Source organism: Lepisma saccharinum, chromosome 20, assembly GCF_977018435.1.
Source record: "Lepisma saccharinum chromosome 20, izLepSacc3.1, whole genome shotgun sequence".
In the NCBI taxonomy this organism is placed as follows: domain Eukaryota; kingdom Metazoa; phylum Arthropoda; class Insecta; order Zygentoma; family Lepismatidae; genus Lepisma; species Lepisma saccharinum.
In genome coordinates, this window is record NC_139248.1 from 28619969 (window position 1) to 28647738 (window position 27770).

Sequence of the window (27770 nt, forward strand, 5' to 3'; positions counted from 1 at the left end):
AAAATGAACATGGACTTTTGACATGTAGGATGACGTACTAACTTAAAACGAGCCGTGTTCACAAATAAAAGGGGAGGGGCGTAGATTGAATTTTAATGATAATTACTTGATTCATGAAAACTTTAGGATGTAATGAGCTTATTCGTTTAGACGGACGGGAAAATACAAAAATTATGTCGCCTTAAGCTTCCATGTCAAAATATTTAACTTTAGAAATATCTTCATGTTTAATAATTCTACTGTTGTATCTGAGTTAATTTACTTTTCCTTCAACTACTATTTGGTACAGTCAGTTGCGCAGGGACGGCGCTGCAAGCATGGATGTCAGCAGGATTTTTTTCCAGGGAGGGGGCAAGCAAGGTAATTTTTTCCAGTGAAGCCCCTCAAAAAAAAAAAAACACTGCTTCAGTCTGAAATTATCACGTTCCTTCGACGCTCTTATAATAATTAACATTTGTAACTGAAATGAAATTGTGTGAAATGTATACCTTTTAGGTGGACATTCATTTTCCAGGGAAAAGCCTTTGCCCCCTTTCCGGACGTCCATAGATACAAGGTAGCTTAACGTAAAAATGTTTATTTTGCCTGCATTATAAAAACCACCATGAAGCTATTGTGGTACTTGAATTTTTGTCATTTAGCGTTACTTTTCCCCCACTTTTGGTTAATCGCAACCATTAGGATGACTGATTATATGCTGTTTGAGCTTTTTTTTTTTTTTTAAAAAAAAAACTCTTTTCGCAACTGGTTCCTAAAAGAAACTACAGATACGTACAGTCTAGCTAACTAAGTAACTCTCTAGCCTTCTTAAACCCGAAGGTTTATGGCTGCAGCAACACAAGTCTTCCATCTGTTCCTATCCTGGGTAAGATCAATCCAATCTTTTACATCCTTACCGATTTCCTTTACGTTCATCTCAACTTTTCCCTCCATTTTCGTCTTGGCCTTCCTACTGGTATCTTACCATCAGGTTTCCCAACAAGAATCCTGTAAACTCTCCTTTCCTCTCCCATTCGTGCCGCATGGCCTGCCCACCTAAGCCTTCTTGATTTAATTATTCTAATAATATCTGGACAGGAATACAAATTGTGCAGTTCTACATTAATGTAACATTCTCCGCTCACCTCCTCATCCCTTTTAGGTCTGAATATTTTCCTAATGATTTTATTTTCAACTGCCGTTAATTTATGTTCCTCTTTTTAATGTAATGGACCAAGTTTCTCATCCATCACATACTACAAGTAAAATTACTGTTTTGTATATTTTAACTTTAATTTCTTAAACATTATACGCGAAGATAAAAGTTTATGAAGATACGTATAGTCACCCGCAATAAAAATGGGACACCTATATCCTGAAATGCTCACTTCGTGTAATGCGTTATGTGTGTTGCCTAACATTATTGCGATTAGCGAACCTCAATATCAGCTTTTCAATAGTAAAAAGAAATTAAAATTTCCAGAACGCCACCGCTGCATTTCTTTGTTTTGAAGTAACACTTAAAACAGTTACAAGTAACAATGATTGATTGATTCATTTAGTGTTTTAAGTCCACTTTATGCACAGTAAGGCAAATCTGGACTGGACCTACAGTTTAAAGTGGGATCCTAACCAAAATGTGCCTCCCCCACTGCGCCATCGGGGAGGCCCTACAAGTAACAATGACTTTTCTAGTATCGGATCTGCTATATAAACCGCAAAACCCCGTAGTGTGTGTGTGGGAAGGGGGGGGGGGGAGCTGAACAAGACTTTAGGGGCCCTTGCTATGTCCTTTACATGCTGAAATATGTGTGTGTAAAACAATAAACGCAGTAATTTGCCTAGAACCGCATCGGAGAAAAGACCACCAAAGATGAAAGGATTTGTTATTGGCTTGCATGAGGTGGTTTTCGGTTAAAAAAACTTGTGTTTAATGCTCTATACCACAAACTAATCATTAATTTCATTCTAACCGTGAGATTTTCTTCCATAGCTCTGTGGTGTGGCGTGTGGGACTACTAGTTGATATCGTACTGTAGGTGCATATGAGATAAGCCGGTCTTACTAGAAGTTCAGGGATGAAAATCCTGTAGATAGAACAAATTTACTATTAACTTTGGGGGCCTTCCAACCTGATTTCCTTACCTAACCTCCATTGCTGATAGCAAAAGCAGAGCAATTACAGAAATATTATGAAACAGATATTGGTCCGCTATTCCCAGCTGAATTGTTGTCTCTTAAACAGCTCTTAAAAGTGACTTAGCAAAAATTTCATCTTTACATTGTTTTGCATATCTTTTCTACACGCACTCCATTTTTTCCTCTTCTTAAAACCGTCTTATCCTGAAGACACGTATTTTCCCGCCTCTTTTGGCACTGGGAATGTAAGGTCAGATGTTGCCTTATCAGTGTCGTAGTTAAGTACTTACTCAATCGTATCTTTCAATTTATTGGGTAACCTCTGACAGTCATTTGTTTGTTTATATTGTGGACTCTGACCTTCCTACCGAACTGAATAATTTTCTTCCAAATGTGTAAGCAAAGGAGAGATAAGAACGCGTTCCCTCATAACTCACAAACAAATGACATTTAATACATTGCAGTAGTGGGTTTGGGGGTTCCCTTGGGGCTTAATTGTTAGTACTATTGGTGTCAGAAGTGTTCAGAAAGTTAAGAAGTAACTGCGCATTAATTGGAAAGTGGTGCCGTGGAAGTTTCGTTCGGCAAAATTTTAGGGATTTTTGCATTTATAATTTTTCTAATTTACGCCGCATTCCTGTCTCTTTTGGCCAATCGCGATGATGAGGATGATTTCTGGTGATTAGATGAAATTGATGAAGAGGCAGTATGCCCAGGCTGAGATTTGAACCCGGGAACGTCGGTGGCAAGTCCGACCACTCAACGTACTTTTTTCTCTTTCTTTTAACAGAAAACTCCTAAGCGCCAGTTTTCCCCACACATCAACTCTCTACTTTTTCAATCGGGACAGACAAACACAAAGAACCATATCTTAACCGGGATTCGAACCTGGAACCCCTGGCGTCGTAGTGATCCGCGCTCACCAGGCCCGTACCCAAATGGGGGGCCAAGGGGGCTATGCTGTACGCCAGGTGACAGTCTTTCTCTGTAAGCAACTGTATTTTTGATTGTCGGGACAGGGAGAGAGAGGGGGGGTGGGTTATCACTGAGTTGATCTTTTCCCGTTACCAAGATAAACTGAACTGATAACTGTCCATGACCCCCTCCCCCAGTTCTCGCACCATGCCCCCCTATTTTTGGAACCCAATCGCCGCCACTTGTCATAGATAAGATTTTATAATTATATCAAAATGGACTAGTGAGGAACGGAGCCGTAGCTGCGAAGGGGGTTGTCATTATAGTTACCCTAGCCCCCCGGAACACAGACATTAGACCGACCTGCTATTTCTCTTCCATTTCTCACCTCCTCTTGTCGGAATTAAACCTAGCACTTACATGTTAATTTAATAGGAAACTAATGTGTTCTCAAAGTCTCTTATTTTTAGCCCCTCCGCCTAGTTACGTATATCAGATCTTTAATTTGCAATCGAATTTGCAGAGGTGAACAATACTTCACACTGCTTGAATGAAGATGAGGTGGGATGCACAACCGACTGTCCTTTTATTAGTCACATTTCTTGAATGCTAAGTTTTATTTTCGTCGGATTCAACTGAAAAGATTAGGTACATAAACTTTCTTCATTGTCTAAGTATGTGAGCCTTATCTAGGCAGGGGGGGGGTTGCAAATTCGGTTCAGGGAGTGTGAAAATCTATTCTCGTCCTGGGCGCTGAAATCTCTAGCTACAGCTCTGATATGGAAATTCTTCCTTTCGAGAGACCATTAACAGATTTACGCCTTTATAGAAACATACCACAATAAAAGTATGAAATTTTATTGACCATTATTTATAGAAAGCAATAATTAAATAAAATCTAACACGTATTAGAAACATTTCACCTATTGTCTAATTTCTCGACATTTTGAACCAGTTGTTAAAGGCATTAATTTGCTAGTTTATAAATGTACCAAATTTATTTATTTATACATGTTTAATTATAATGGTTATCTTTTCTATGATCAAGCCAATGATAGAGAAAAGATAGACTACGATTTCTTATTCAGTTGAATTGTCTTGAAGGAACATTAATATATTTGAGGGAGACCAAAACTTGTCTCAGTTCTAGTAACTACAGCAATTGCAGATTCTTATTTGTTGCTCATGTATGCAGAAACTAATATTTGTAACAGTGTCAACATTGTTTTCAATTTCTATGTACCGGGTGGTCAGAATTAAAGTTACCCAACTCAGAGCCTGTTTGAGGCATCGTAGAACTCTGAAATTTGGTGAATCCATTATGCAGACCATGGGGAACAGGATGGCGATAAAAAAATGTTCAATTTCCGCCACCAGGTTGAAATGTGGCGCTGTACTTCCATGATGGGTTGTAATAATGACGTGAACTGCTCCAATTGGTTATGGATGTGCCTTGACCTTGCAATCTTGCAATAAACGAGAGATTATTTTCTCGCAACTTCCAGCCACTAACAAATGTCTTTCTAATTAATAACTTGGCTAAATCACTTAACGTGAGTGCTGAACAAAAGTTCGGAAGTGATCACCATGCCATTAAATAAGAATGAACGTGTATTGCTGGTGAAGTTTTTTTTTTTTTTTATCAGAACGGTAGTAATAGTGCAGCTGCACTGCGAGGTTATTGTCATGCGAAAGGACTTCATTAATACAGCGCCACATTTCAACCTGGTGGCGGAAAATTGAACTATTTTTTATCGCCATCCTCTTTCCCATGGTCTGCATACTGGATTCACCAAATTTCAGACTTCTACGATGCCTCAAACAGGCTACAGAGGGCTCTGAGTTTGGTAACTTTAATTTTGGCCACCCAATATCATTTGGCATTATGCTAGAATTCTACTTACGTATATTACAACATTATTTAATGTTATGAGAAAACCAGCAGAAAATAATTATCCCCTTTCTTTATTTACAGGACCTGATTGCAAAACATAACAAACGTTGGACATGGAAATCAGTGCTAGTTACAGCTGGAGTTGTTATATTAGTAATTGCACTGATTGTGGTTGGATCAGTTATGTTGAGCTCTGGCCCTGAAAAAGGTGCTGAAGATGGTGAATACGATGCATTGAAGAGTACGCCGAGGCCTAGCACTATACCGACAGTAACTCTAGAAGATTTTGTAGCTGGCAAGATGTCCGCAACGAAGTTTAATGGATCTTGGATATCGGGTAGGTCCTTCTGTAACTAGTTATGTGACCAACTATGTAGTTTCAGTTTGTTTCAGAATTTGATGTGGAAAAATATATAATGGGTGTCTCAGAAACATTTTCGTTTTTGAATCAGCCCTCTGGGCCAATTCGCACATTACGGAGAAATGAGATAGATCGCTAACGCTTGGCAACATTGTTAATATTTAGTTGCCATGGAGCGCTTTACGAGGCAGCAGCGTGCTTTTTGTGTTCGTGCGTTTTATAAAAATAATGATTATGTTGTTGTGCGTCGTTTGTACCGGCATCATTATAACCTGGCAGGAATGAGAGACGTCATAAGCGCAAATTTAATTAAATATTGGGTGAGAAGTTTGAAAACACTGGTAGCCCTATGACGAGTAAACCGCCAGGTTTCGATCATCAAGATTGAACAGAAACGTTGACTTGACCGTGTGCGCCAGTCTGTCAGTGAGGATCCTCGCTTCGGCGAGTGATCGAAGACTTTAGTTCAAGAATAATTGAATGTGAAAACATGAACGGTCACCATTTGTCCAATACGCATTTCCACAAATAAAAATTTAATGTTTAAGCTTTCTTTTGGTAATAAATTTATCTTTATACAAAAAATTTAAGTATTTATTTTAATACTTTTAAAAACGAAAATATTTCTGAGACACCCCTTAGTTAATTTTTTGACAATGCTGTGATGTCATAACATGTACTGCAGGTATAAAGTGTGGGTGGATTGGAAATAATGGCTCCATAGTTATAAATAGGGTAAGACTGATGCGGGAGGAGTTCCTAAATTTACATAATCCCCAAACATATATATGAATTATTATTATTATTATTATATATTTACTACGTTATATAAAAAGTAAATTAATATTTTTTTAAAAAATTGTTATTAAATATATAGGGTGTTTCCGTGACCATGTCACAAACTTTCAAGGCTGATGGAGAGGGACAAAAGCATCAATATGAGATAAGGAACCTCAGTCCGAAGGCACCCAAGTCAGGAGTTATAAATCAAAACCGTTGTTGGTTGGTAGAAGGTTCTAGGCAATCCCTTCTTCTGGGATGCGAAACTAGCACAGTGGCGCTGAACCTTCTTTTTCTGTAGGCATAGGCGCCAACTTGTAGGGTGGGGAGCAAGGGACTACCTGCGTCCCCAAAATTTCTCAAGATGTGCATATATTCAGTGGCGGCGCCAGGATTAATCATCTGGGGGTACTGAGGGGGTGTGGAATAAAATTTAGGGGGTGCGATGTTGAAAAAAAAGCATAAAATATGAATGCATGTTTTAGCAGAGGCGCAACCACGACATTTTTGTCTGGGTGGGGGGGGGGGGGCAAGTACCATGATAAACGTGCCAATAATAATAATGACATTTATTATTGTCAGTAGTAGTAGTAGTAGTAGTATCAAAGACGTTATTATCGTCGTAAATCACAGAAAAAGGGAAGAAGTCGGTGCTAAAGCACTTGCTTTGAACAAACTATTTTAAATATTTTATCAAGACGTTGAATTTCACATTAGCTAATAATTGAAAACAAGCACACAAACTGTATTTTTGAAAGACAGAAAATACATGACGAATATAATTATTTTGTACGTATAACATATGTTTTACATATGCAACATGGAGCGACGTAAGATAATGTAGAAAATACATATGCAACATGTTAACACTAATTTGTGTACGCATTTAGTTTCTCATCCGCCTCATAACATATGCATATGCATTATGCATATTTTCATAGCCTTCTGACTTATGGAATTCTCTTGTGGGGAAACTCATCTGGTGCTGGGGATGTATTTATCTGGCAGAAAAAAGCTTTACGAAGCATGGCAGGAGTCTTTGATCAGTCTGTTTCCTGTAAAAATCTCTTTAAAGAACTAAAGATAATGACTGTGCCAAGCTCATATATATTTACCTGTCTAGTGTATACAAAAGAAAATGTACATAATTATAACGCAAGACACACTGTGCACAGACACAATACAAGATTCTGTTACAAGCTCGACACACCATCAATCAGATTAAGTAAAACACAAAATAGTTACAAGTATTTAGGAATTAAGTTATACAACATGTTACCAGAAGCTGCTCACAGTGTCTCTCTTAAAAAATTTAAAAGTGTACTTCAATCCTGGTTAAAAGAAAAGGTCTTCTACAATCTAGAAGAATTCGAAATCCATCCCAAAAATGATTTAATATTCTAGAATGTATTGTATTGTTTATTTCCTGTTTTATGAATTATTGTTATGTATATTGCCACTGCCATATTTATATTATTTCATCGTCACTAATATTATAATTGTCTTATGTCTATGTACTCTTACTTTATATATGCATATACTCTCATATTAGTATCTATAACATATTGGAGTTCCATGTAATCCCTCTCTCTATATATAATTATATATTTACATATATACAATAACAAATATGTAACCAAATACTGACGACATCTATTGCATTGTACAATGTCTAACGATGAATAAATATATTGTATTGTATTGTATTGTACAGCAAAAATGATATAAATCTCTCAAATTTTCGCGCTCCTATTCATCCAAACAATTGTTCATGCATTTAAGGCCAAACTCCTTGGTAGTAACAGTCTGAAATGCATAGATGGTCTTACTTCTCTCTCTGGAAATTTACTTTCGGGCGCTGGTTTTGATTTGCATAAGGGGCGCACCCTTTCGCGATCCCTGGCGCCGACCCTGCGTACATTATACACACACACACAAAATGTCAATTCGCCGCCTCTGCCGTACGCCTATTGCCGATGAGCCCCTATCTGAGCGTAAAATAGTCCCAACAAAACCAAAGTTTAACCAAAATTGTTGATGGTTGTGAAAGTGGGAAAAATGAATGATCTCCGTTTGTAGCTTTATTATGTCAATTACTATTTTCTACCATCACTACATCATCCATACCTAGCCAAGATTAATGCATTTGTAGCAGTTGTTCAAAATTGCATCCTCCAGCTTTGATGCAGGCATGACATCATCGAAATAATCTCTGTCTCACATGCTCTTAACATCTCTGGAGTTATTCTGACGATATCACAGGCAGCAAATTTTCTTGCCAGGGATGCTTCATTATCCACAAGTGTCCGTACACTAGGGGTGTACGGGATCCCGAGACGTCGGTACCGGGATCGGGAAAAATAAACTCCTGTCCCGACCCCGACTTTGGGAAATGAATTCCCGACTTTTCGGGATCCCGAGCAGTGGGAAATACCGAATGGTCATTTTAAAAAGTCGTTAATTCTCGACGTTTTCTGCATTGTAAATGTCTGGAACTTATCGAAAATTGTTAGTTTTTGTACCAGAAATGCAAGAACAATAACTTAAAGTGAAAATGACGTGTAGAATTCGAGATTTCCAGAGCTTCGGGAAATTTTGAACGTTTGCCGTCCCGAAAATTTTCCGACTTTGTCGGGAAGTTGCGAATTTTTCCCGTTCCGAATGTCGAGATTTAAAAAATGTCCCGTCGCGATCTCATCCCGACCCAAAAAATTCTGTCCCGCACACCCCTACAGTACACATACTTTTTACGTGACCCCCCCAAAAAAAATCCATGTGAGAACAGATCAGGCGAACGTGCTGGCATACCTTCTTATCTCTATGGTTTTGTCTTATAACTTCTGAACGAGGCATTTCTGGACAGGGGCTCCCGGGGCGCGGCCAGTATCTGAGCGCTCAGCGCACAAACGTGATCGCTCAGCTACTTGAGGGCCAAATAAGCGTTGCTTGGCGATCGTTGCTCATTTGATCGCTGATCGAATTTGAACCTTGCTCACCATAGGTTTGAGCCACAGAATATAGCCATTTGTGTTTCGATCTCGTGAGGCAAAGAGTAAGAAGAGAGAAACTGTGTGAGCGTGAGGATGGCGGGCTGGCGGCCAATGAGGAAATATTTATGATGAATGGCTTGTAATTACAGAGGAAGTTCAAGTAAAAGAAGGTAATATAATATTCCAGTTTTTGGGTATAAATTTACAATACCGGAAGTATCTCCGATTGTTTTGAAATTACGCATACTCACTAATTTCGGCCTCGTAATCAAGAATCTGCAGTTAAGAAAGAGGGATATTATTGGAACTCGAAATAGAAGAAGAAGACAAGATAAGCTACCTAGATATATTGATGAAAAGGAAGAGAGGACAAGAAATTGAAACCGCTTGGCATCAGAAGAAGTGTGCAGCAGGGATATTCTGCCACAAAAGAAGTGATGTAAGTGAGATGACAAAAAGAAATTTTATAAAGAATATGGAGGACAGAATGAAGAAAATATGCAAGAAAGAATGTGAAAAAGAAGGCAAAATAAATAGCCTATGGAAACGGCTGGAAAAGAATGGCTATGAGAAGGAGGATAGACTTGACATAAATAGAAGAAGGAAGAAAAGTGGCAGGGGAGAATTGGAAGAGAAAGAAAAAGAGAGGAGTTTTGGAATATGGAGTATGGGGAAGACCACAGAAAAGATATGCAAAGTGCTTAGGAAAGCGGGCATTAAAACTTACAGGAAGGGAGGGAGAAGCATCTTAGGAATAGCGTAGAATGCAAACAAGAAAAAGGAAAACAGAGAAGAGGAAGGGATTATCTACGAAGTGAAATGTAAAGAATGTCAGTGTGTACATAGGAGAAACGAAAAAGAGGCTGAAAGACAGGTTGAAACAACATAGGGATGATGTAAGTCTTCCTCTTGTGTCCCAAGCGTCTCGATCGAGATACCCAAATGTAACCCTCACGGTCCCAAGCGTCTCGATCGAGACGCTGTGTCAAGGTCGTAGTTTTTACGTTATAACTTTTCTATTTTTGGCTAGAATTTCGATTTTTTTTTAATATTGTTCCTAACACATGTATTTAATAGAAATGTATTTTCATTTTTTTTGTTTTCATGAAAATGGAGTGGGGAAAGGCGGGAAAAGGGCCTTCTCTTTTGCGTCTCTTTTCAAGGTCAAAGTTTTGCCGACAAAGGAAGACCGGCTTTGTTGTTCTAAAGCAATGCTTTTCACTCCCTCCTGTGAACTGCATTCGAAGGAAGCTTGTTTATCAGTATCCGATGTCAAAATGAAAGTTTTCCGTGAGGGCGCAAGCAGGGGATGGGGGAGGGGGAGGGGGAAGACTGGTTGTTGAATCTGCGTTGTGAGAATGGAATTTCGAAGCGCGCTGAAGGAAACCTTTGTTTTTTTAGCACAAGTGTCCACAAGTTGCAACAGAGGTTACCCTGCATTGTCTAAAAATAGAATTTCAAGCAGCTGCAAGAATTGGCGATCATTTTTCACTGCGTTCTAGCTTTTCGTCCGTGAATGTTGTGCGTAGGTGTCGTTTTGTGCCCAAGTGCGAGGACATTTTTTGGGTGAAGTGACAATTTTTTAAAATAATTTTTGGGGGTTTTCTCCCTTCCCCCTCCATATATAGGCCAAATTTGCATAAATTTTGCATTTTGACATTTTTTCGGGGGGGGGGGAACACCATTTTTTTAAGAAAAGTATTTTTGAGGGGATTTCCCCCCTTTCCCCCCTCCATATGTACGCCGAATGTGCATAAATTATATATCGTCTGAATCTGTGATTCATTCTGCGTACAACGGTATATCTTTCATATCTCTAGGGCATTTAGTTTCTGAGCTATAGTCATTTCAATGTAACTCTGCATTTTGAAGCTTGAATCAGTGGCGTGCCGACCATTCCTTTTTGGGGTACAACTCAAGTTACATTGGTCATATGATAATAATGCAAATATTTTTGTGTTCCTTACATGTCAACGATAATTTCTATGTGCATTTTGAACTTTTCATATCCTTTTTTTCGGGGGGGGGGGGCGGGAGGGAGAAACCCAATTTTTAAAAAAAAGTATTTTCAGGGGATTTCCCCCTTTCCCCCTCCATATGTACGCCGAATGTGCATAAATTATATATCTTCTGAATCTGTGATTCATTCTGCGTACAACGGTATATCGTTCATATCTCCAGGTCAAATAGTCTCTGAGCTAAAGTCATTTCAAGGTACCGCTGCATTTTGAAGCTTGAATCAGTGGCGTGCCGACCATTCCTTTTGCGGGTACAACTCAAGTTACATTGGTCATATGATAATAATGCAAATATTTTTGTGTTCCTTACATGTCAGCGATCATTTCCATGTGCATGTCGACACTGTCATGTACTTTTTTCTTGAGGGGAGGGTGGGGAACCAAATTTTTTTCCAGAAATTTTGGAATTTTGAGAGTTATCCCCCCTCCCTACCGCCACATATACGCTGAATTTGCATAAATTTCATATAGTCTGAATCTCTGGTTCATTCCGCGTACAACGGTATATCACTCATCTCTCTAGGGCAATTAGTCTCCGATCTACACTCATTTAATTGAAACTCTGCATTTTGCTCAAAATCGGCTTGGGCACCAAGGGGGTTACATGTGAAAATGGCCTTGGGTTCCAAAAGGTTAAGAGAGAGAGAAATGCGATATTTAAACACACGAGAGAAACAGGGCATGACATAGCGTGGGATGAGACTAAGCAGATAGGAAGGGAAATCTCCTGAGGGAAATCTCCCAGCTGTTACAGGCAATCCAGGTAGGTAGGCAGTAGTCTTCCTCCTCTTCTAGGGTTGGCTTTAGGCATCCAGGCTGTTCACCATGAATATGCACTGATCGACATAGTAGGGTCAACTGAACTGAGTTCCTGCTGCACTCATGCATATACTGTCTTTATACCTTGGTGATGGCAGCATGGACATAGGTGGAAATGGCAACTATGCTGACGTTGATTGATATGGTTTATTTTACTTCACTTTCCTGCCAGTATGAGTGATATGATGAAAGTTATGAAGGGACACTCACAAATCATGCTGTGATTCGAACCTGGGATCCCTGACGTCATAGCATGCTGTGCTAACCACTCAGCCACGGCTAATGTGATAAGTCTCAGTATGGTAAAAATAGCATCAAAAGCAGTTCAAAAATGTTACTTCATATTTCTTAAAATTAGTGAAAACTATAGAATATATTCTTGATTGAAAATTATGCCCACTTATACTCTGGAATATCTCATCAATATTCCATACATTTTATTGAGTATATTTATATTTTGGTATCACATTTTTATATTCTATTTTTAGGTAATGAAATAACTTTCAGAGGTGAAAGCGGCAATGTACTGGTGTATAATGTTGATACAAAATCCCACGAAGTCGTTGCGGAGAGCCACATAATGGTAAGTTTGTAATAATTATGCAATCAATTATTTATTGTTTTGCAGATCTAAGCACTGTGAGCATTGAACAGGAATCTAGAATAATTACTTAAGTGAAGAATTTATATGGGAAAGATGTAGAGGGTTACAACAGGAACAGCCTCTACATTGTAGTGGTTAGTGTTTGTGTAACATGAGTGCCAGAGGTCCTGAATCTCAAAATCCACATACAGCAGTGTTGTTTCTGTTTCACTGTTGCTGCTTCCAATTCATTAATCGATCATTCATTTTCATCATCACTGGTAATCCAAAATCTGATGGAAAAGTGAAGCAGAATAACAAAAAATATTAAATGGTAAGAAATAGAAATGTCAAAATTTTAGAGCTGAGCTGATACCAGTACTCTTACAGATTCCCACCTATACCGATACTTGAAAATTGCAATAATTAAAATTTGTTCAAAATATTGATCTCTATTGGTGTTTAAATATTCTTCTCCTATTATATGCATCAATTTACCAAGAAATGTGATTTAGAATATTCAAGAATTACATCAGAATATCAAAATAGATTTTATGTAATCAAAAATTGCAACTTTTCGTGCAAAATTGGCGCAAAATAAAAAGAAAGTTTTAATTTTTCATAATTTCCAGGATAGTTACACTCTGCGAAAGTGTCGCGCGTGGCATTCTTGCAGACCCCGTGAAAGACCAATATACCGGGAAAGTATCGGCTGGTATCGGTAGATGAATTCCAATCGATACTTTCCGATGCATAGGTTTCGGCTCAACCCTACAAAATTTTACTACATATTTCAGCCGATAGACATAACTTGGCAGGGACAAAGGGGGTTCTAGCCCTCTCAAAATTTGCATGTTGGAGGTTTTACATTCTGGAACCTGAGGTTCATGTTCTGTCCCTCCAAGGTTAGGCCTCAAGTTACGCTGCTGTTTCAGTTCAAATTTGAACTTAAGGTGTGTGAAAACTGCTATTGCAGAAACATTATTGTATTTTTTGTTTTCAGTATTTTTACAATACACCTTGGAGATTATATTAGAATATCAATCAGGTCAGAACTGGATAGACTTCTGAATTGTTGAGAGCAAAGGTCACTCTCATCCTGAGTAATTTAAGTAAAGTGGCATGAATCAACCCAGTTTCTATATTTTGTGTGGTAGAGTTCCAGCGAAGGATCATGTTACTAGGACCACATCATCAAGGAGGCAATAGCTACCCACACGGAAAAGCAGAACCTCAATGGGCACATGTGGCTTAAACTCTACCTGGACTGGGTGGTGATGGTCAACCATGAGGATGAACATAGAATACATGACACCTGATTGAACAGACACCCACAAAAGAATCCTCACACACAATTGACAATATACATATAAGTGCATTCATTCCTCCATATGCCAGTCTCTGAAGATAAGAGTGACACTAAATCTTGAAATCTCAGAAGCCTATTCGGTACTTGACACTGTCTATAATTTGTTTTCAAGAAAGCAATATTTTGTGGCTTTGTTTATGTCTGCTGCAATATCAACAAGAAAATAAAATAAATCAAAATAATTTCAATATGGACATAAGTTTGATTTGCAACACACGCAATTATAAATATAAAATATAAATATAAAGATTTTCCGCAACAGGACAATTGACATTGTTATTTTATAAGGGTTTCCTTCGTTCGAAATCAGAAAAGAAATATATTTGCATTTGAGCAATATGTGATTCTTACCCTTTTCAATTTTCCAGGCAATGACAGCAGCATTTAAGCATGACATATCAGCAGACAGGAAATTTTTGCTTCTTGCTCATGACTATCAGAAGGTAAGTCTTTCTTTTTTTATTCCAAGTTTGTTGGAAACATGTTTTGTTGTAATAAATAACAATAGAACTAGTAATATAGTTTTGTCAGTTTTAATTTTCTGCATCTGTTATTGAGAAATCGTAAAAATTATCTGATATTCAGAGAAAATCTAATTTGAATTTTTTTCTGATTTTTATTTTTTTTTCTAATTTGAAATTAACAAGCTTTCCAAAGGGGTCAAAACAGTCATTCAACCCCCTAACTTACTGTGCCATAAATACAGTGGAACATCGATTTTATGTTTTTCAAGGGACCAAGGTGTAAAATCAGAGAAAATTTTGTAAAATTTTGCTTTATTGGGACTATGAAGATTTAATGTATAATGTGGGAAAATGTAAAACTGGGGAACATAAAATCGGGGTTCCATGATAGATGTTATTTAATTATTTCTAACGTAAAGTGTATATGTATTAAAAACAGTAAAATAATATCATAAATTTCATTATCAGCTGTTCCAAAAAGTAACAACATTAGAGTTTTCCTCCAAAAGTAATTGCACGGTAATACAGAGCTAGGAATTTTAGGTGCAAAAATTTGCCAATAAAGGTGCAAAAAAGATGCCAATTTTTGTACAAAAAAGGTGCTAAAATAGGTGCTAATTTTCAGATGTAAAATTTATTGTGAGCAGTGCATACATATATGATTCAATTTGTCTGGATAAACACAGAGTATTCACTGGTTTTAAATCGTTTAATATAACTAAGGAAAGAAAATTCTCTGATACATTAGAAAGGGACATAAAGGAAAACATGCTTCTTCTTACTTGCTTAGAATTAGTCATCTAGAAAACTGTTAAAATAGATTACATTCAAAATTTCTATGTTCTTCTGAGTGAGGCTACATCTGCGGTCACCAAGCAGATACTTGTAAGTTGAAAAAGAACGTTCAACGTCAACAGACACAAGTGATGCGTATTTTGTTTTCAACCAGTAATCCACATCCTTGTTGGTTGTGACTTTTTGAACATCAGGGTTCTTGGCTAAACTTTGTTCTAACTTCTCTTTCCCGACCCCTTGCAGCTCTCGTTGCACATCCATCAAAACAGCCCACTGTGCTTCCTTTTCAGAACACTGCTCCTCCAGTTTTGTGATTGCAGTAGTAAGGAAAGAGAAGCCATGTACAATATAGAGTTCATCTTGAAATTCCTGTTTAAGTGCAAGTTTTTTGGCTTTTTCTAAAGCTTAGGAATCACTAGGCAAAGCATCTAAAAATTTCGATATTGTATGGAAATGATTGCAAATAAACACTGCAGCTTTTAACCATGTACCCCATTTAGTGAGGATGGGAGAGGGTGGTAATGAAAGTTTCGTAATTTCTACATACTTCTGTATTCTAGGAGCCTTTTTCACTTTTTTCTTAATGCCAGAAACAAATTCGTTCACATATGTATATTCATCTTTAAGAGCTTCACAAACTCGATGCAAAGCATGAACAATGCAGGCCACATGTTTTAAGTTAGGATACATATTCTTCAGATTAGAAAATGCAGCTAACATGTAAGATGCTTGGTCTGTAAGAACTAACCACACACTATCATATTTTACGCCCTCCGGCCACAATACAAAACATACATCATTGAAACTTTGCATTACACTTGCATTATCTGTTTTGCAAAGAAAATAAGTTTTTAAAAGCATGGGTTTCACTTGATGCCCATTGAGAGGTGCTACTAAGATGTTCGAAACGTACCTGTTTTACCTATCTGTGGTTTCATCTAGTATGAAATAGACTGGATGGTCAGCTACTACTTGCCTGATCTGCGAGATTTTAGCTTCATAAAGAGGTTGAAGGTAAAGATTTCCTTAAGGAGTGCTATCATCTGGAACAGACTTCCCAGTATATTTTTGCAAATATGATTTCATGACAGGATTGTTAACTTTCGAAAGAGGTATTCTACACGCTATAAATGTCCTTGTATTTCTGGAACTCGAAGATGCAAGCGCCTCACCAATGAATTACTGTCGCTTCCCACCTTTACCATCTCGTAGTTCTTTATTCCAGACGTGCTTCCCACTTTGTAGATGCTGCACAACCCGAGTGCGTTGGTGTTTGCCATCAACAGCAATAGAAATATCACACACATCACACCTCAGAACAGATCCATCACACAGGATGCTGTCACCGCTAAACTGTTTAACAATGTCCTGCAGTTTCCCAACATTTACTTTATGTTTTGGCATGGTGAACAAGCCAATCTGATGCGTCGATCACAGACTGCAGTTACCTTGCTCGCTGAGACGGGAGAAGGAAACAAAAGCAAAACAGCTTTCCTACAACAATCCGTAAACAATACAGTATAGGTCAAAAAGAGCACAACTTCTAGCAATTGTAACGCATCATTGTTGGCACTGTTTAAAGTCCGAGCGCTTACTACATTAACGTCCAAGAACTGAAGAAAGCCGATTCATTGTTGTGCGGTAAACAAGAAGCGGTGTCTCGAATGTGGGTGGGGTTAAACAGTGCGCAAGTTGTATTAAAAAAATGATAAAGATGCAAAAAGGGCGAAAAGGTGCAAAAGGTTCTGAGATTGTGAAAAAGGTGGAAAAGGTTCTGAGATTGTGAAAAAGGTGCAAAAAGGTGCAACCGAAACACCATGAGTAGAGTTCAATAAGTGCTTATTTTAGGGATGAATCACTTTTTTACCCATTTTCACACAAAAAATTTTAAGGTGCAGCACCTAAAATTCCTAGCTCTGGTAATGAATTATTCAAAATATCACATCACTTGCAACCGTGTTACAAATTATCATTTTACTTGTTTCTAAAGATTTATTTTATTTCCCTTTTCACTTTATTAGACAGATATTAATGTTTTCTGTATTTTTGAATTTCAGCTCTTCAGGCACAGCTTCCTGGCAGAATATGATATTTATGACTTAAACATGGAGTAAGTTGTTTTGTTAATGTTTATATGTATTTTAAGATTTAACTCTTTAAGTATGTAATGTTTCACGTTTCTTATATTTTGGTTTGCATTTCTCCTGTAACTATCTCCAAATTGCTTCATCTTGTTAAGATTGAAAAACTATTTTGTGTAGCTATATCCAACGCTTGAAGTGGAAAATACACATATAGCCAAAAGTCACCGGACAGCGGACACCCAAGTAAACGTGGCAGCAGTGTCATGGTCTGGGGCTGTTTTACCTGGTTTGGGATCGGGCCATTAGTTTTGTTCAATGGCAACATGAACAGTGGTGTTTATGAGGACATTTTAGACAATAGAATGCCACCCACACTGTGGCAACAGTTTGGAATGGGCCCTTTTCTGCATCAGCATGATAATGCCCCTGCCCATAAAGCAGGGTCCATTGTATTGTGGTTTAAGGACAATTAAGGTGGGTGTGCTTAGCTGACCCGCTCAAAGCCCCGACTTGAACTGCATAGAACACCATTGGGATGAACTGGAGCGTCAGTCGTGAACCAGACCCATGAACTATTCACGAGACAAATGGGGAAAAAATCACCAGCAATTGTACCAGAACTTAGTGGAAAGCCTGCCGCAAAGAGTAAATGCTGTAATAATAGCGAAGGGAGGTCCGACATCTTATTAGTTACCTGGCTGATGTCTCTGGAATTAACAGCACTGGGTGTTCGGTGACTTTTGACAATATAGTGTATTAGCTGGGGAATGTTTAGTTGAGCCTTGGGTTTAGCTGGGGGATGCTCCTGTGGTTTAACATGGTAACAATGAGACAGCTGGGAGGATGCTTTGCTAGCTGGAGGACTGAGCACTGGCTATATCTATATTTTATGTTACGTGATGCTGTTTGTATTGCCTTATGTAGTTAATAAGAAGGAATTTCTGTTGTTTAATGATCGTGAAGGATGGACACTTAATGCACATATTCAGTGTTAAGAGGCTCATTTTAATAAACACGCCAATTTTACATATTCTTATTTATTGCAAAGAAGCATGTCACCTTGAATCAGGAGTGTAGCCAGGACTTTTTATCTGGGGCCCAACGGTCAATAGAAAGAAGTGCGTTGGAAATTTTTTAGGGAACATAGTACTAAAATAACTTTCAGTGCTCCTGTCACCATGTACATCAAGTGACAATAACAAATGGATATATTTTGGATGTTCATGCTAAAGTTGTGGATATCTGGTAGATATCCAGTAGACATCCATTGATTGATTGATTAGCATCAGTTCAACTTCTACAAAAGTTTGGAATTGTTATGTTGTACATGTACAAATAGTATACATCTATAAAACTACAGACATTATAATATAATATAAAATACAAGAGATAAAATAAAATAAATGCAAGCTCAATGTATTTACTTGAGACTTCCATATATCCATCCAGGGGATATCCATACGATATCCTGGAAGGATGCTTCATGAATATTCTCTGATCATTTTCTGTATATGTTTTGGACATTCTGTGGATCATTTTTTGATATATATTTTGGATCCCATGGATATCCACAAAAGGACATCCCACAGATATTCAATATTTGGATCTCAAATATATCCAGAATTGGAGAAAACCCAAAGATATTCAGGATTGGAGATTCCACAGATATCCAGGACTGGATATCCTGTGGACCCCCAATGGATATCCAGAACTCAATGTCCCAATTATATATATTGGATATCCATAATATTTATGGACCCAGTCTGGACATTCTGGATATCCCTTGGAGATTTATGCTGTATGGGAATATAGTCCTCAAGCATATTTAATACAATTGGATATTTTCAGTCCCTTGGGAACGGTTTGTACCTTGGCTTTGTGAAAAATATATTTAACACTTTCTCTGGTGTGGTCTGTATATGGCTGGACAGTCATAATCGTTAACCCACTTAAGGCATTCTTTGCACAGCTTCAATCAGTAGAGTAGAGTGTGATTTCTCTGAGTGGTGATAGAAAGAGTTGCAGAAGTGTGTAGACATTTGGTCAAAAATTATTTCACTGGATTTTTTCTACTGAAATTTCAACCTAAATAATGGTAGCTTGATTTTTGAAAATCAACACTGTATGTGTCACCAGCAAATTCGCTCAGTTTATTTATTAATATTTGTAGTTAATTTGGTAAAATTTTCGAAGGGGTCAAGTCAAGGGAGCCCGTATTTGGCTACACCAATGTCTTGAATGAAATAATACAAAGACGCCCACATTTTAAAACAATATTACAAGATAAAAGGAGTGAAAATGAGGTGATGAGAATGTAAATGTCTCAATATCAAGTATTTTATAATTAATGTTATCTTTTGAATTTCACCCTGGCTAATGGTACCAAGTTATCGTTTTTCATTAAAAAAATAATGAGTAAAATACAAACTGAAAATAAAAATTATTACCATTGTATAAAAATAAAGGTACTTAAATGAACATGCATGGAAATTTAAGCAAGGTTTATGCATTGAAGACTTGGAGGGGGCAAGAAGGGGACCTCGCCCCCCTCTCGAAAATTAATGTCACCATGTTTTTGAGTGGTTAATGCTTATATGTGAGGGAAAATATGCCTAGTTTGCCCCTCCCCCTGAAATAAAATATCTTTAGCCCCCCCCCCCCCTAAATACGTCCTTGCTTGCTTACATCTCTTTCGAAACAGTCATGTGGAGATCCATGGGTTTCTGCATTCCTTCGGAAATGCAACAAATGTAAAATTGTAATCTGTAGTCAGAATCCAATCAAGTAAGCAAAACCAGACACCATCTTTCTGTTAAAATGAAAGTATGAAAATCATAATCTGCAGTCAGTAATTCCACCATTTTTATTTGAAAAGCCAGTCTTTAAATGCGCAACTTAGCAGACAACTTTTTAAAGCACTTCTGAAATTTCCAGTTAACTAAGGTTTAGAGAAACGTGTCACAAAAGAGCATTTTTTTTATGATATCGAAATTGTAATTGCAGTTTATAATTTGTTTGCTTTTAGATTGCTAACTCCATTGATGGCTGAAGATAGTGGAAGAAACATGCAATTGGTTGTCTGGTCACCAACAGACAATGGTCTTGCATATGTTTACAAGAATAACATCTACTACAAGCCTTCTGCTGATGGAAGTTCACAATATGCAGTCACTGACACAGGAGTAGTAAGTGCCATATACAACGGAGTTCCAGATTGGGTGTATGAAGGTTAGTGCATGCATTTAACTCTAAAAGCAACACAGCTTTCAAATGTTACACAGTGGACAATAAACATTTTAAATATTTCCAAAAATTACCATTTCGTTGATTTTCTTAATCCTCTCCCTGCCATAGATGGGGGAGATCAGATTCAAACATGCTTTTATAATGCTCATTACATCATGTATCCATTTTCCTTAATGTTTAACTTGTGTATAGCCTTTATTGTAGATGACATTAATTCTGTAAGCACTTTACATTATGTGCCACCACTGGCGTATGCGGGGGAGATCTGATGGGGCTACAGCTCCTCTTGAAATTTTTTTGAAAATTAAAATTTTCTAATGAAAGCAGTAAAAATATTTGGAGAAACCAAAGTGGTAAATGCAATCCCCCCTCCCCTTAAAATGAACCCAGATTACCATTTTTATCTTCGAACAACTTTTAAAACAACAGTTTAAATGGGTAATTATGAAATATTTGTGTATCCCATCCTCCTCCCTAGAACGCAGATATGCAATATTGAGTTTTACAATTCCAGCCTCGTCTGAAAAGAAACATATTGTGCCACCCCCATTTTGTACCAATTACAACAGTTTGTCTAAGTACGTGTTCCCTTCTAGACTAACTGTGGTCATCAACCCTGTATAGAGAACCCTTGGATGAAATGGCATGGTAACATATTTTTCTCCATTTACGTTCCTAGATTTTGCAATTCTCCCCTTTATACACTCAATCTACAGGGTTCCAATATAGCCTATAATTTTCCCCCCATGTTTTACATTTTCCTGCAATGTTAGTTTTCTCATATCAGGAACCTGTAAAACTTAAAATCACGGTTCAACAGAAACCGTAATAAAACTAAATTTAGAACTGCAGCAAGGCTAATGAAAATTTAGCCATACACATCTTTAAACCACATATAGTTTCCTAAAAATTCTTATTTCTGTTTTCCATTTTTTCCAGTGAAATAATGTCATAAATTGTACACATGTATATTTATACTCAAGCTCATATCATGATGCAACGTGCATATATATAATGTTTAAGTCTTGAGTTACTTCTTAAGTCCACTTTATGCACTTTTAGTGGGATCCGAACCACTATATGCCTCCACTATGCACAGGGGTCTTTGATTACAAGACAGCATTACTACTATGCCATCAGGGAGGCCCTGTATGCAATCAAATGGGTGGCATTAAATCAATGAATCAACCTTCTTTCTGATTCCTTCAAAATGAAGTCTTCTTCTGCATCTGTATTTTAGTGTTTTCATTGATACATTTATCTTTTTCTTAATTCCCCATCCATAATCTTTGGATATCCAACACTGTCACAAGAGTCATGTAGCAATTCTTTCCTGAAATCAGTATTACTGCAGAGCAGGGTGAATAAAAATCATGATTTTTATTTTAAAAAAATCATTTTTGATGATTTCTTTTAATTTAAATCTATTTTTTAATTTTTTTAAAACCACGCTTAAAATTGCTTGCATGGTTTTTGGCACCATATTTATGGATATATGTTTTTTAATAGAAAGACCCCGTAAAATATTTGAACAGTTTGATTAAAGTAAATAAAAAATATATGTAAACATACATTTTTCTGTTTCTCATACTGTATATATGAACCTACTTTGGAAATGTTCGTTGAGTGTGTTAGTGAAATTATAATAATTTCAGTAACTTTTCTTCTAATGAAAATAAAGCATTCTGGATGTACTCTACAATTGTAATTTAAAATATTTTTAGTGTCTTTGTAGCTGAATTTTGGCAATTTCTTTAATGATAGTTTGCAAAATATCAGCTGCTTTGTTTATAGTTTAATGATAATGACATTATTTACGGTTTAACATGATTAGTATTTTGTATATTTTTCTACACAAAATGTTTGCTCTTTTTGCTCGTAAAAATTATTGAAATTTATTTCAAGAGAAATTTATGTGTGTTTACAGTTTAAATTTCCTTTTACATGAACTTCACCTCATCAGTACATATATTTTGTTTCCTTTCTTTTTCTTTCTTAGAGCCTAATAAACACCATTAAATGATTATGAGATTAATCTACTTTCACCAAAAGTGATTCTGATATCTACAAATCTCTTATGTACATTATTCTGTAAATTATTTATTTACAATGGTTTAAATCAGTGATTTTTTTTTTAAATCACCTGATTTAAATCGTGATTTAAATCAATCTGATTTAAATCAATCCACATTGCTGCACTCTGTTGCACCCCTTAACAGATTTTTAAACTAAAATCATTGCATACATTGATGGTCAACCTTTGTGACAGTGTGGTTAGCTAAATCCACTGATTCAGGGGTCCTAGGTTTGAATTCTAGATAAGATATGGATAATCCATTGCTCTTGTTCCCTTGTCTATTTCATCACTTTATTTTCATCATTGGGTTTAACCTAGTTGGATAGAAAGCAACACAAAATAAAGGAGAAATTACAACTCACTGCTATTTAAACCTGTATGCACTCAGTAGCACGTATTAGAATGCTTACTTGCTTATTCAAGTGGGAAACATTAATTTTGATGGGATAAATGAAAGTAATAGAATGTTTAGTCCCTACAGAGACAACATCTGTGAGAAAGATATTTGTTATGTTAACTCTTTCGCTGCGCTCGTCACATTTATGCACACCACGCCAGGTGCCTTGCTCTGCGGAAGTCGTATTATTGCGAGTTCATACTTCCACTCGCTGCGGGTGTCGCATTTCCGCAGTACGTCGCTTTTAGTAGCCTTCAGACATCTGTTGATACTATTTGGAACTATTTGAACTTGTAGTTTTGTTTATATCCGTATGATGTCGCTAATTGTTTAAAATATGAGCGTTGAGTGCTCTGACATGTCAGTTTCAAATGCATGTTCGAATGTAAACAACATGGCTTCGTCAAGTCGTCAACACTTGTCTGATAATGATGTTACTCAACTGTTGAATCAGAAGGTGAATTAAGTTGTGACGATAATAGCGACAGTTTTTATGAGACTTCAAGTGGTGACAGTGATTGTGTAGTGTCTGATGAAGAATTTGTACCGCCGTCCGTAACATCATGGAGCAGAGTGCAAAGCAGCATTGATCTAGGTGCGGGAAGTTTGACACAGGCAAGTGCTAAGTTACTTGGTGACAGTACAGTATTTAGCACACCATTTTCTTGTTTTATCAAATATTTCCCTCGCTCAGTATTTGAACACACAGCAGAACAAACTGAAGTTTTTGCCACCCAGTATCTTGATACTACTTACGAATTTCCATGCCGCTCCACCACTCTGCGTCATCCCGTGTTTTGAGAAATACCATACCATCAGGGACTACAGAATGGTTTGCCAGTGCAAGGAATGACTTTTGTAATTTCTCTATAACATATTTTGCAATGTAATTTTTTAAAATTATTCTTTCTAAATTTTTTTTTTTTTTTCAAAATTTTTCAAAATATCATAGCACCAGGGACTACAGAATGGTTTTCCAGTGCAAGGAATGAATTTTGTAAGTTCTCTCTCATATATAACGCAATGTAATTGTGGAAATTATTTGTTTATAAAAAAAATTTTTTTTTCAAATTTAATTACGCAGCCAAGGGATATTGTGTTGTGCCAGAGAATTCCGCAGCGAAAGAGTTAAATACCTATACCCACAATATTGATATTGACAAATCTACATCAATTATGTCGTTATCTGTAGATTAGGGTTGATATTCACCGATATTTTTAAAATTCAAATTGAAGATCGCACAGTGATAGCCTAGAGAGCTTTAGACCGTATTTAACTTATAATTATCTGAATTCAGATATGCCTACATTTAAGTGCTTTAAACAACCATGACTAAGCTTTATATCTGACATTTCCATCTCCATTTCCTTTTCAGAGGAAGTTCTTAGCTCAAACCAGGCAATGTGGTTCTCTCCAGATGGGAGGAAATTGGCTTATGCAACTTTTAATGATACGGAAGTTAAACAAGTTGCAGTTCCGATTTATGGCGTTCCTGGAAGCTTGGAATATCAGTACTCAAAATCAATAAATATTCGTTATCCAAAGGTATGGATTATAGAGGAAAAGCTTACATGAAATTGGTAAACTTTTGTGTTTCTCAAAGTAAGTGTTCGTAAATATATCTAATGCTTAATTTATTGTGAAGTTGAATTACTTGGATGAAAGACAGGGCTCTTACTCATGTATATAAGGTAACACTGGATTTGTCGACATGCTAATTTTCAATTGAATTATAAATTTAATTTACACTAGACCACTAGAACGAATTTATACATACAGGGCGGTCTGAATGGCCTGTTATCACAGTGGATCTAATTAAATTTGTTCTCTGCCTTCAGGTGGCTAACACAAGCATGGTTGTTATAGGTCCAGGAATTGTAAATAAATTCAATTCCCGTCCAGGAGAGAAAATCAACAAGTGTAAATGAGTTCTAGACCAAAAAGAACCTTTTTATGTTTATAAAGTATTTCAATTCGGTCCAGAAACCTTTTTTCCAGATGAATTTAATTACGGTCCAGGAACCTTTTTTCTGGATAAAATTAAATACGGTCTGTAGTGAAATGAAACAATGCACAACTTGGACCGAATTTAATTTGTGCTACAAAAAAGGTTCCGATCCTGTTGCGAAACCTTTAACAACCCTGGACACAAGTAACTATAGTGTGGATGAGTGTTGAGCAGCAGGTGTTTGGGCACATGGATGTCCACAGACCAGTAAAATAATATGGGATGTGGAATATGACTTCACTATAAGATTTAACACAGAGACCCAACCAGAACAGGCAATAAATAATCTCACATAGTACATGCAGACAAATTATTAGTGTCAAGAAAATGGTGGAAGTCGTATGTACTGACCTTCTGCATTGGTAATTTGTTAACCGTTCTGTAGGGGGTAACAAGACATTGGACCACCGTGTACAACAATCCTTTTCCACATTCGTGTGATAAGGAGGTGTCACATATCGTCCTGAATATCACTACGAAGGCTGACATTTCCATAACATTAAATAGTTTCAACAGTAATGGGAAGTAACACAATTTAATTCTGAACTAACAGTGGCCATAAAAATGCTAATCTCAGGTTTTTAGTAACAATTATACAAATTTCAGAATATTGTACTCAGAAAATGACTGTTAGATAAGTTGAGAGGATATGATTTCCATGCAATGTGTGACTGATAAGGGCTCAGCAGACCCCAAGGTGCAGTAAGGGGGCTTCGAATGTTTGGTACCACCTCAGTGGCTTAGCACATTTGAGTGGTGGATATTACTGAAGTTGATGGGTTTGAGCTGGTGCCTCTTTCTTTGTAGTAAATTATGCTGATTACTCTGCCACAGATGCCAATGAAATTCAATTACATAAAGCCATTCATTCACGATTCTGATTTGGTTTATTTTAAATTCAATCTACAGTTCAGAGTGGAATTAGAACCACTATATACCTCTACCTTTTATCAAACCTGGGACAGTTGGGATATACATTTTGCACAGTATTTGTGATAGTTTCATGACAGTGTAACTATTTTCTGTTATCAATAACTAGAGAACAGTGAAACAAACCACATGAAGATTCACTTGAATACTGTAGAAGGAAATCTAAACAGATGGAATAACATGTTGGTTTTTCAAAAGGAGAGAGAGGAATTTGTGAAACAAGTTTGCTTTTCAAAGTCAGTGTGACCTTAAGTTGTACACTCAGTATCACGAGATGATAAAAACTAATACTGTGGTGGGTTATAACCAATCCCAGCTTCCTAATGGCATTATATATTGACATTCATACAAACATTTTTGCACAGTAACTACACTGAGATGCAAATTGTCCACAACTATTTTCATTAAATTTTCCCTCAATCCTGTGTGTTTTTAAGGAATGAACTGTTACATTTGTCAGCAGCTTGTTTGTCATTTTGTTTCAATTCTTGAAGCTCTCATTGTGTATGCAAAGAGAATAAACATGGTGATGGAGAGAGAGGAATTTGTGAAACAAGTTTGCTTTTCAAAGTCAGTGTGACCTTAAGTTGTACACTCAGTATCACGAGATGATAAAAACTAATACTTTGGTGGGTTATAACCAATCCCAGCTTCCTAATGGCATTATATATTGACATTCATACAAACATTTTTGCACAGTAACTACACTGAGATGCAAATTGTCCACAACTATTTTCATTAAATTTTCCCTCAATCCTGTGTGTTTTTAAGGAATGAACTGTTACATTTGTCAGCAGCTTGTTTGTCATTTTGTTTCAATTCTTGAAGCTCTCATTGTGTATGCAAAGAGAATAAACATGGTGATGGACAATTTGCTTGGTAATACTTATGCAATCCACTCTCATTATCCTGTTTCCTTATGTGGCCTCGGTCCTTAATACCTTCTGTTATACTGACAGTATTGTCTCGGTTATGTATGGTTGAGTTTATCTTAGCAAATTAAATCAGTTTCTAATATTAACTTTTTTTTCTCTAATTTTAGCCAGGAACTCCTAACCCTCTGGTTTCTCTGCATATAGTTGATCTGAAGAACCTCACAAAGGAACACAAACTTACAATTACAATTCCTGCCCCAATTCAAGTTGTTACAAGGTTTGTATTATGGTTTTAAGAATAAATCACTTTGTAATTTATTAGTGTACATGTAGAAAATACCAAAATTTGTTCGAGTATCCCTTTCTTAATTTATTTGATTAAAATTTAATAATTTCTCAAGGAAATATTAGATATTTACATTCCTCATCCATATCGCCACAAAAAACTAGTGAAAACTTCTTTTAAATTTCACACGTTTAATGGAAAACGTATACGAAAAACTCGCATAGTCCACTACTTTGTGTTTGTGTGTGTTCGTGTGTCTTATTCTTATGCATGTTAATAACCCCAACAAAGCCTCAGCAAAGCCCTGGCATAGTGATTTTAGATAAGATAAGATTTGCTACATTCTTTTAAATTTTCAGGTATTAAATGGCCTCAGTGAGGTACTCATAATAATTTTAAAATCAAATCAAATCGGATCTAATAATAACAACAAGATAAAGATCAACAAAGCACTAATACTCAAAATTCATGCATAGCTTTCCAGTATTGTCTCTACAAGCTGTGTCAATACCCAATGTCAATACCCAATATCGACAGTCACCCTGTAATCAAGGCTTCTGGGTTTGATACCCAGTAGAGACACGATGCAAAATGTACGGATTTCATTTTAAACTGTAGGTTCAGTCCTGCTTGGACTCTAAATAAACTCGAACAAGAAAATAAAAGTAATTTTGTCAATGGTACTTTTATGTACATACAGCAGTCCACCCATAATCATTTGGTTAAAAGCCTGGAGGCATAGGCATGAAATTATTGATAA

The 27770-nt window shown here is 36.8% G+C and overlaps 1 protein-coding gene across 2 annotated transcripts in view; it reads left to right on the forward strand.

Moving 5' to 3' along the window:
- ome (dipeptidyl peptidase 4 omega) overlaps positions 1-27770 on the forward strand; it is a 391261-nt gene that overhangs the window by 317669 nt on the left and 45822 nt on the right. For both annotated transcript variants that reach the window (XM_083142288.1, XM_083142289.1), the window contains exons 2-8: positions 5009-5264; positions 12384-12478; positions 14216-14290; positions 17164-17216; positions 20216-20418; positions 24287-24456; positions 26892-27001. In XM_083142288.1, coding sequence (XP_082998414.1) covers positions 5009-5264; positions 12384-12478; positions 14216-14290; positions 17164-17216; positions 20216-20418; positions 24287-24456; positions 26892-27001 — 962 coding nt within the window. The remainder of the gene's footprint in view (positions 1-5008; positions 5265-12383; positions 12479-14215; positions 14291-17163; positions 17217-20215; positions 20419-24286; positions 24457-26891; positions 27002-27770) is intronic.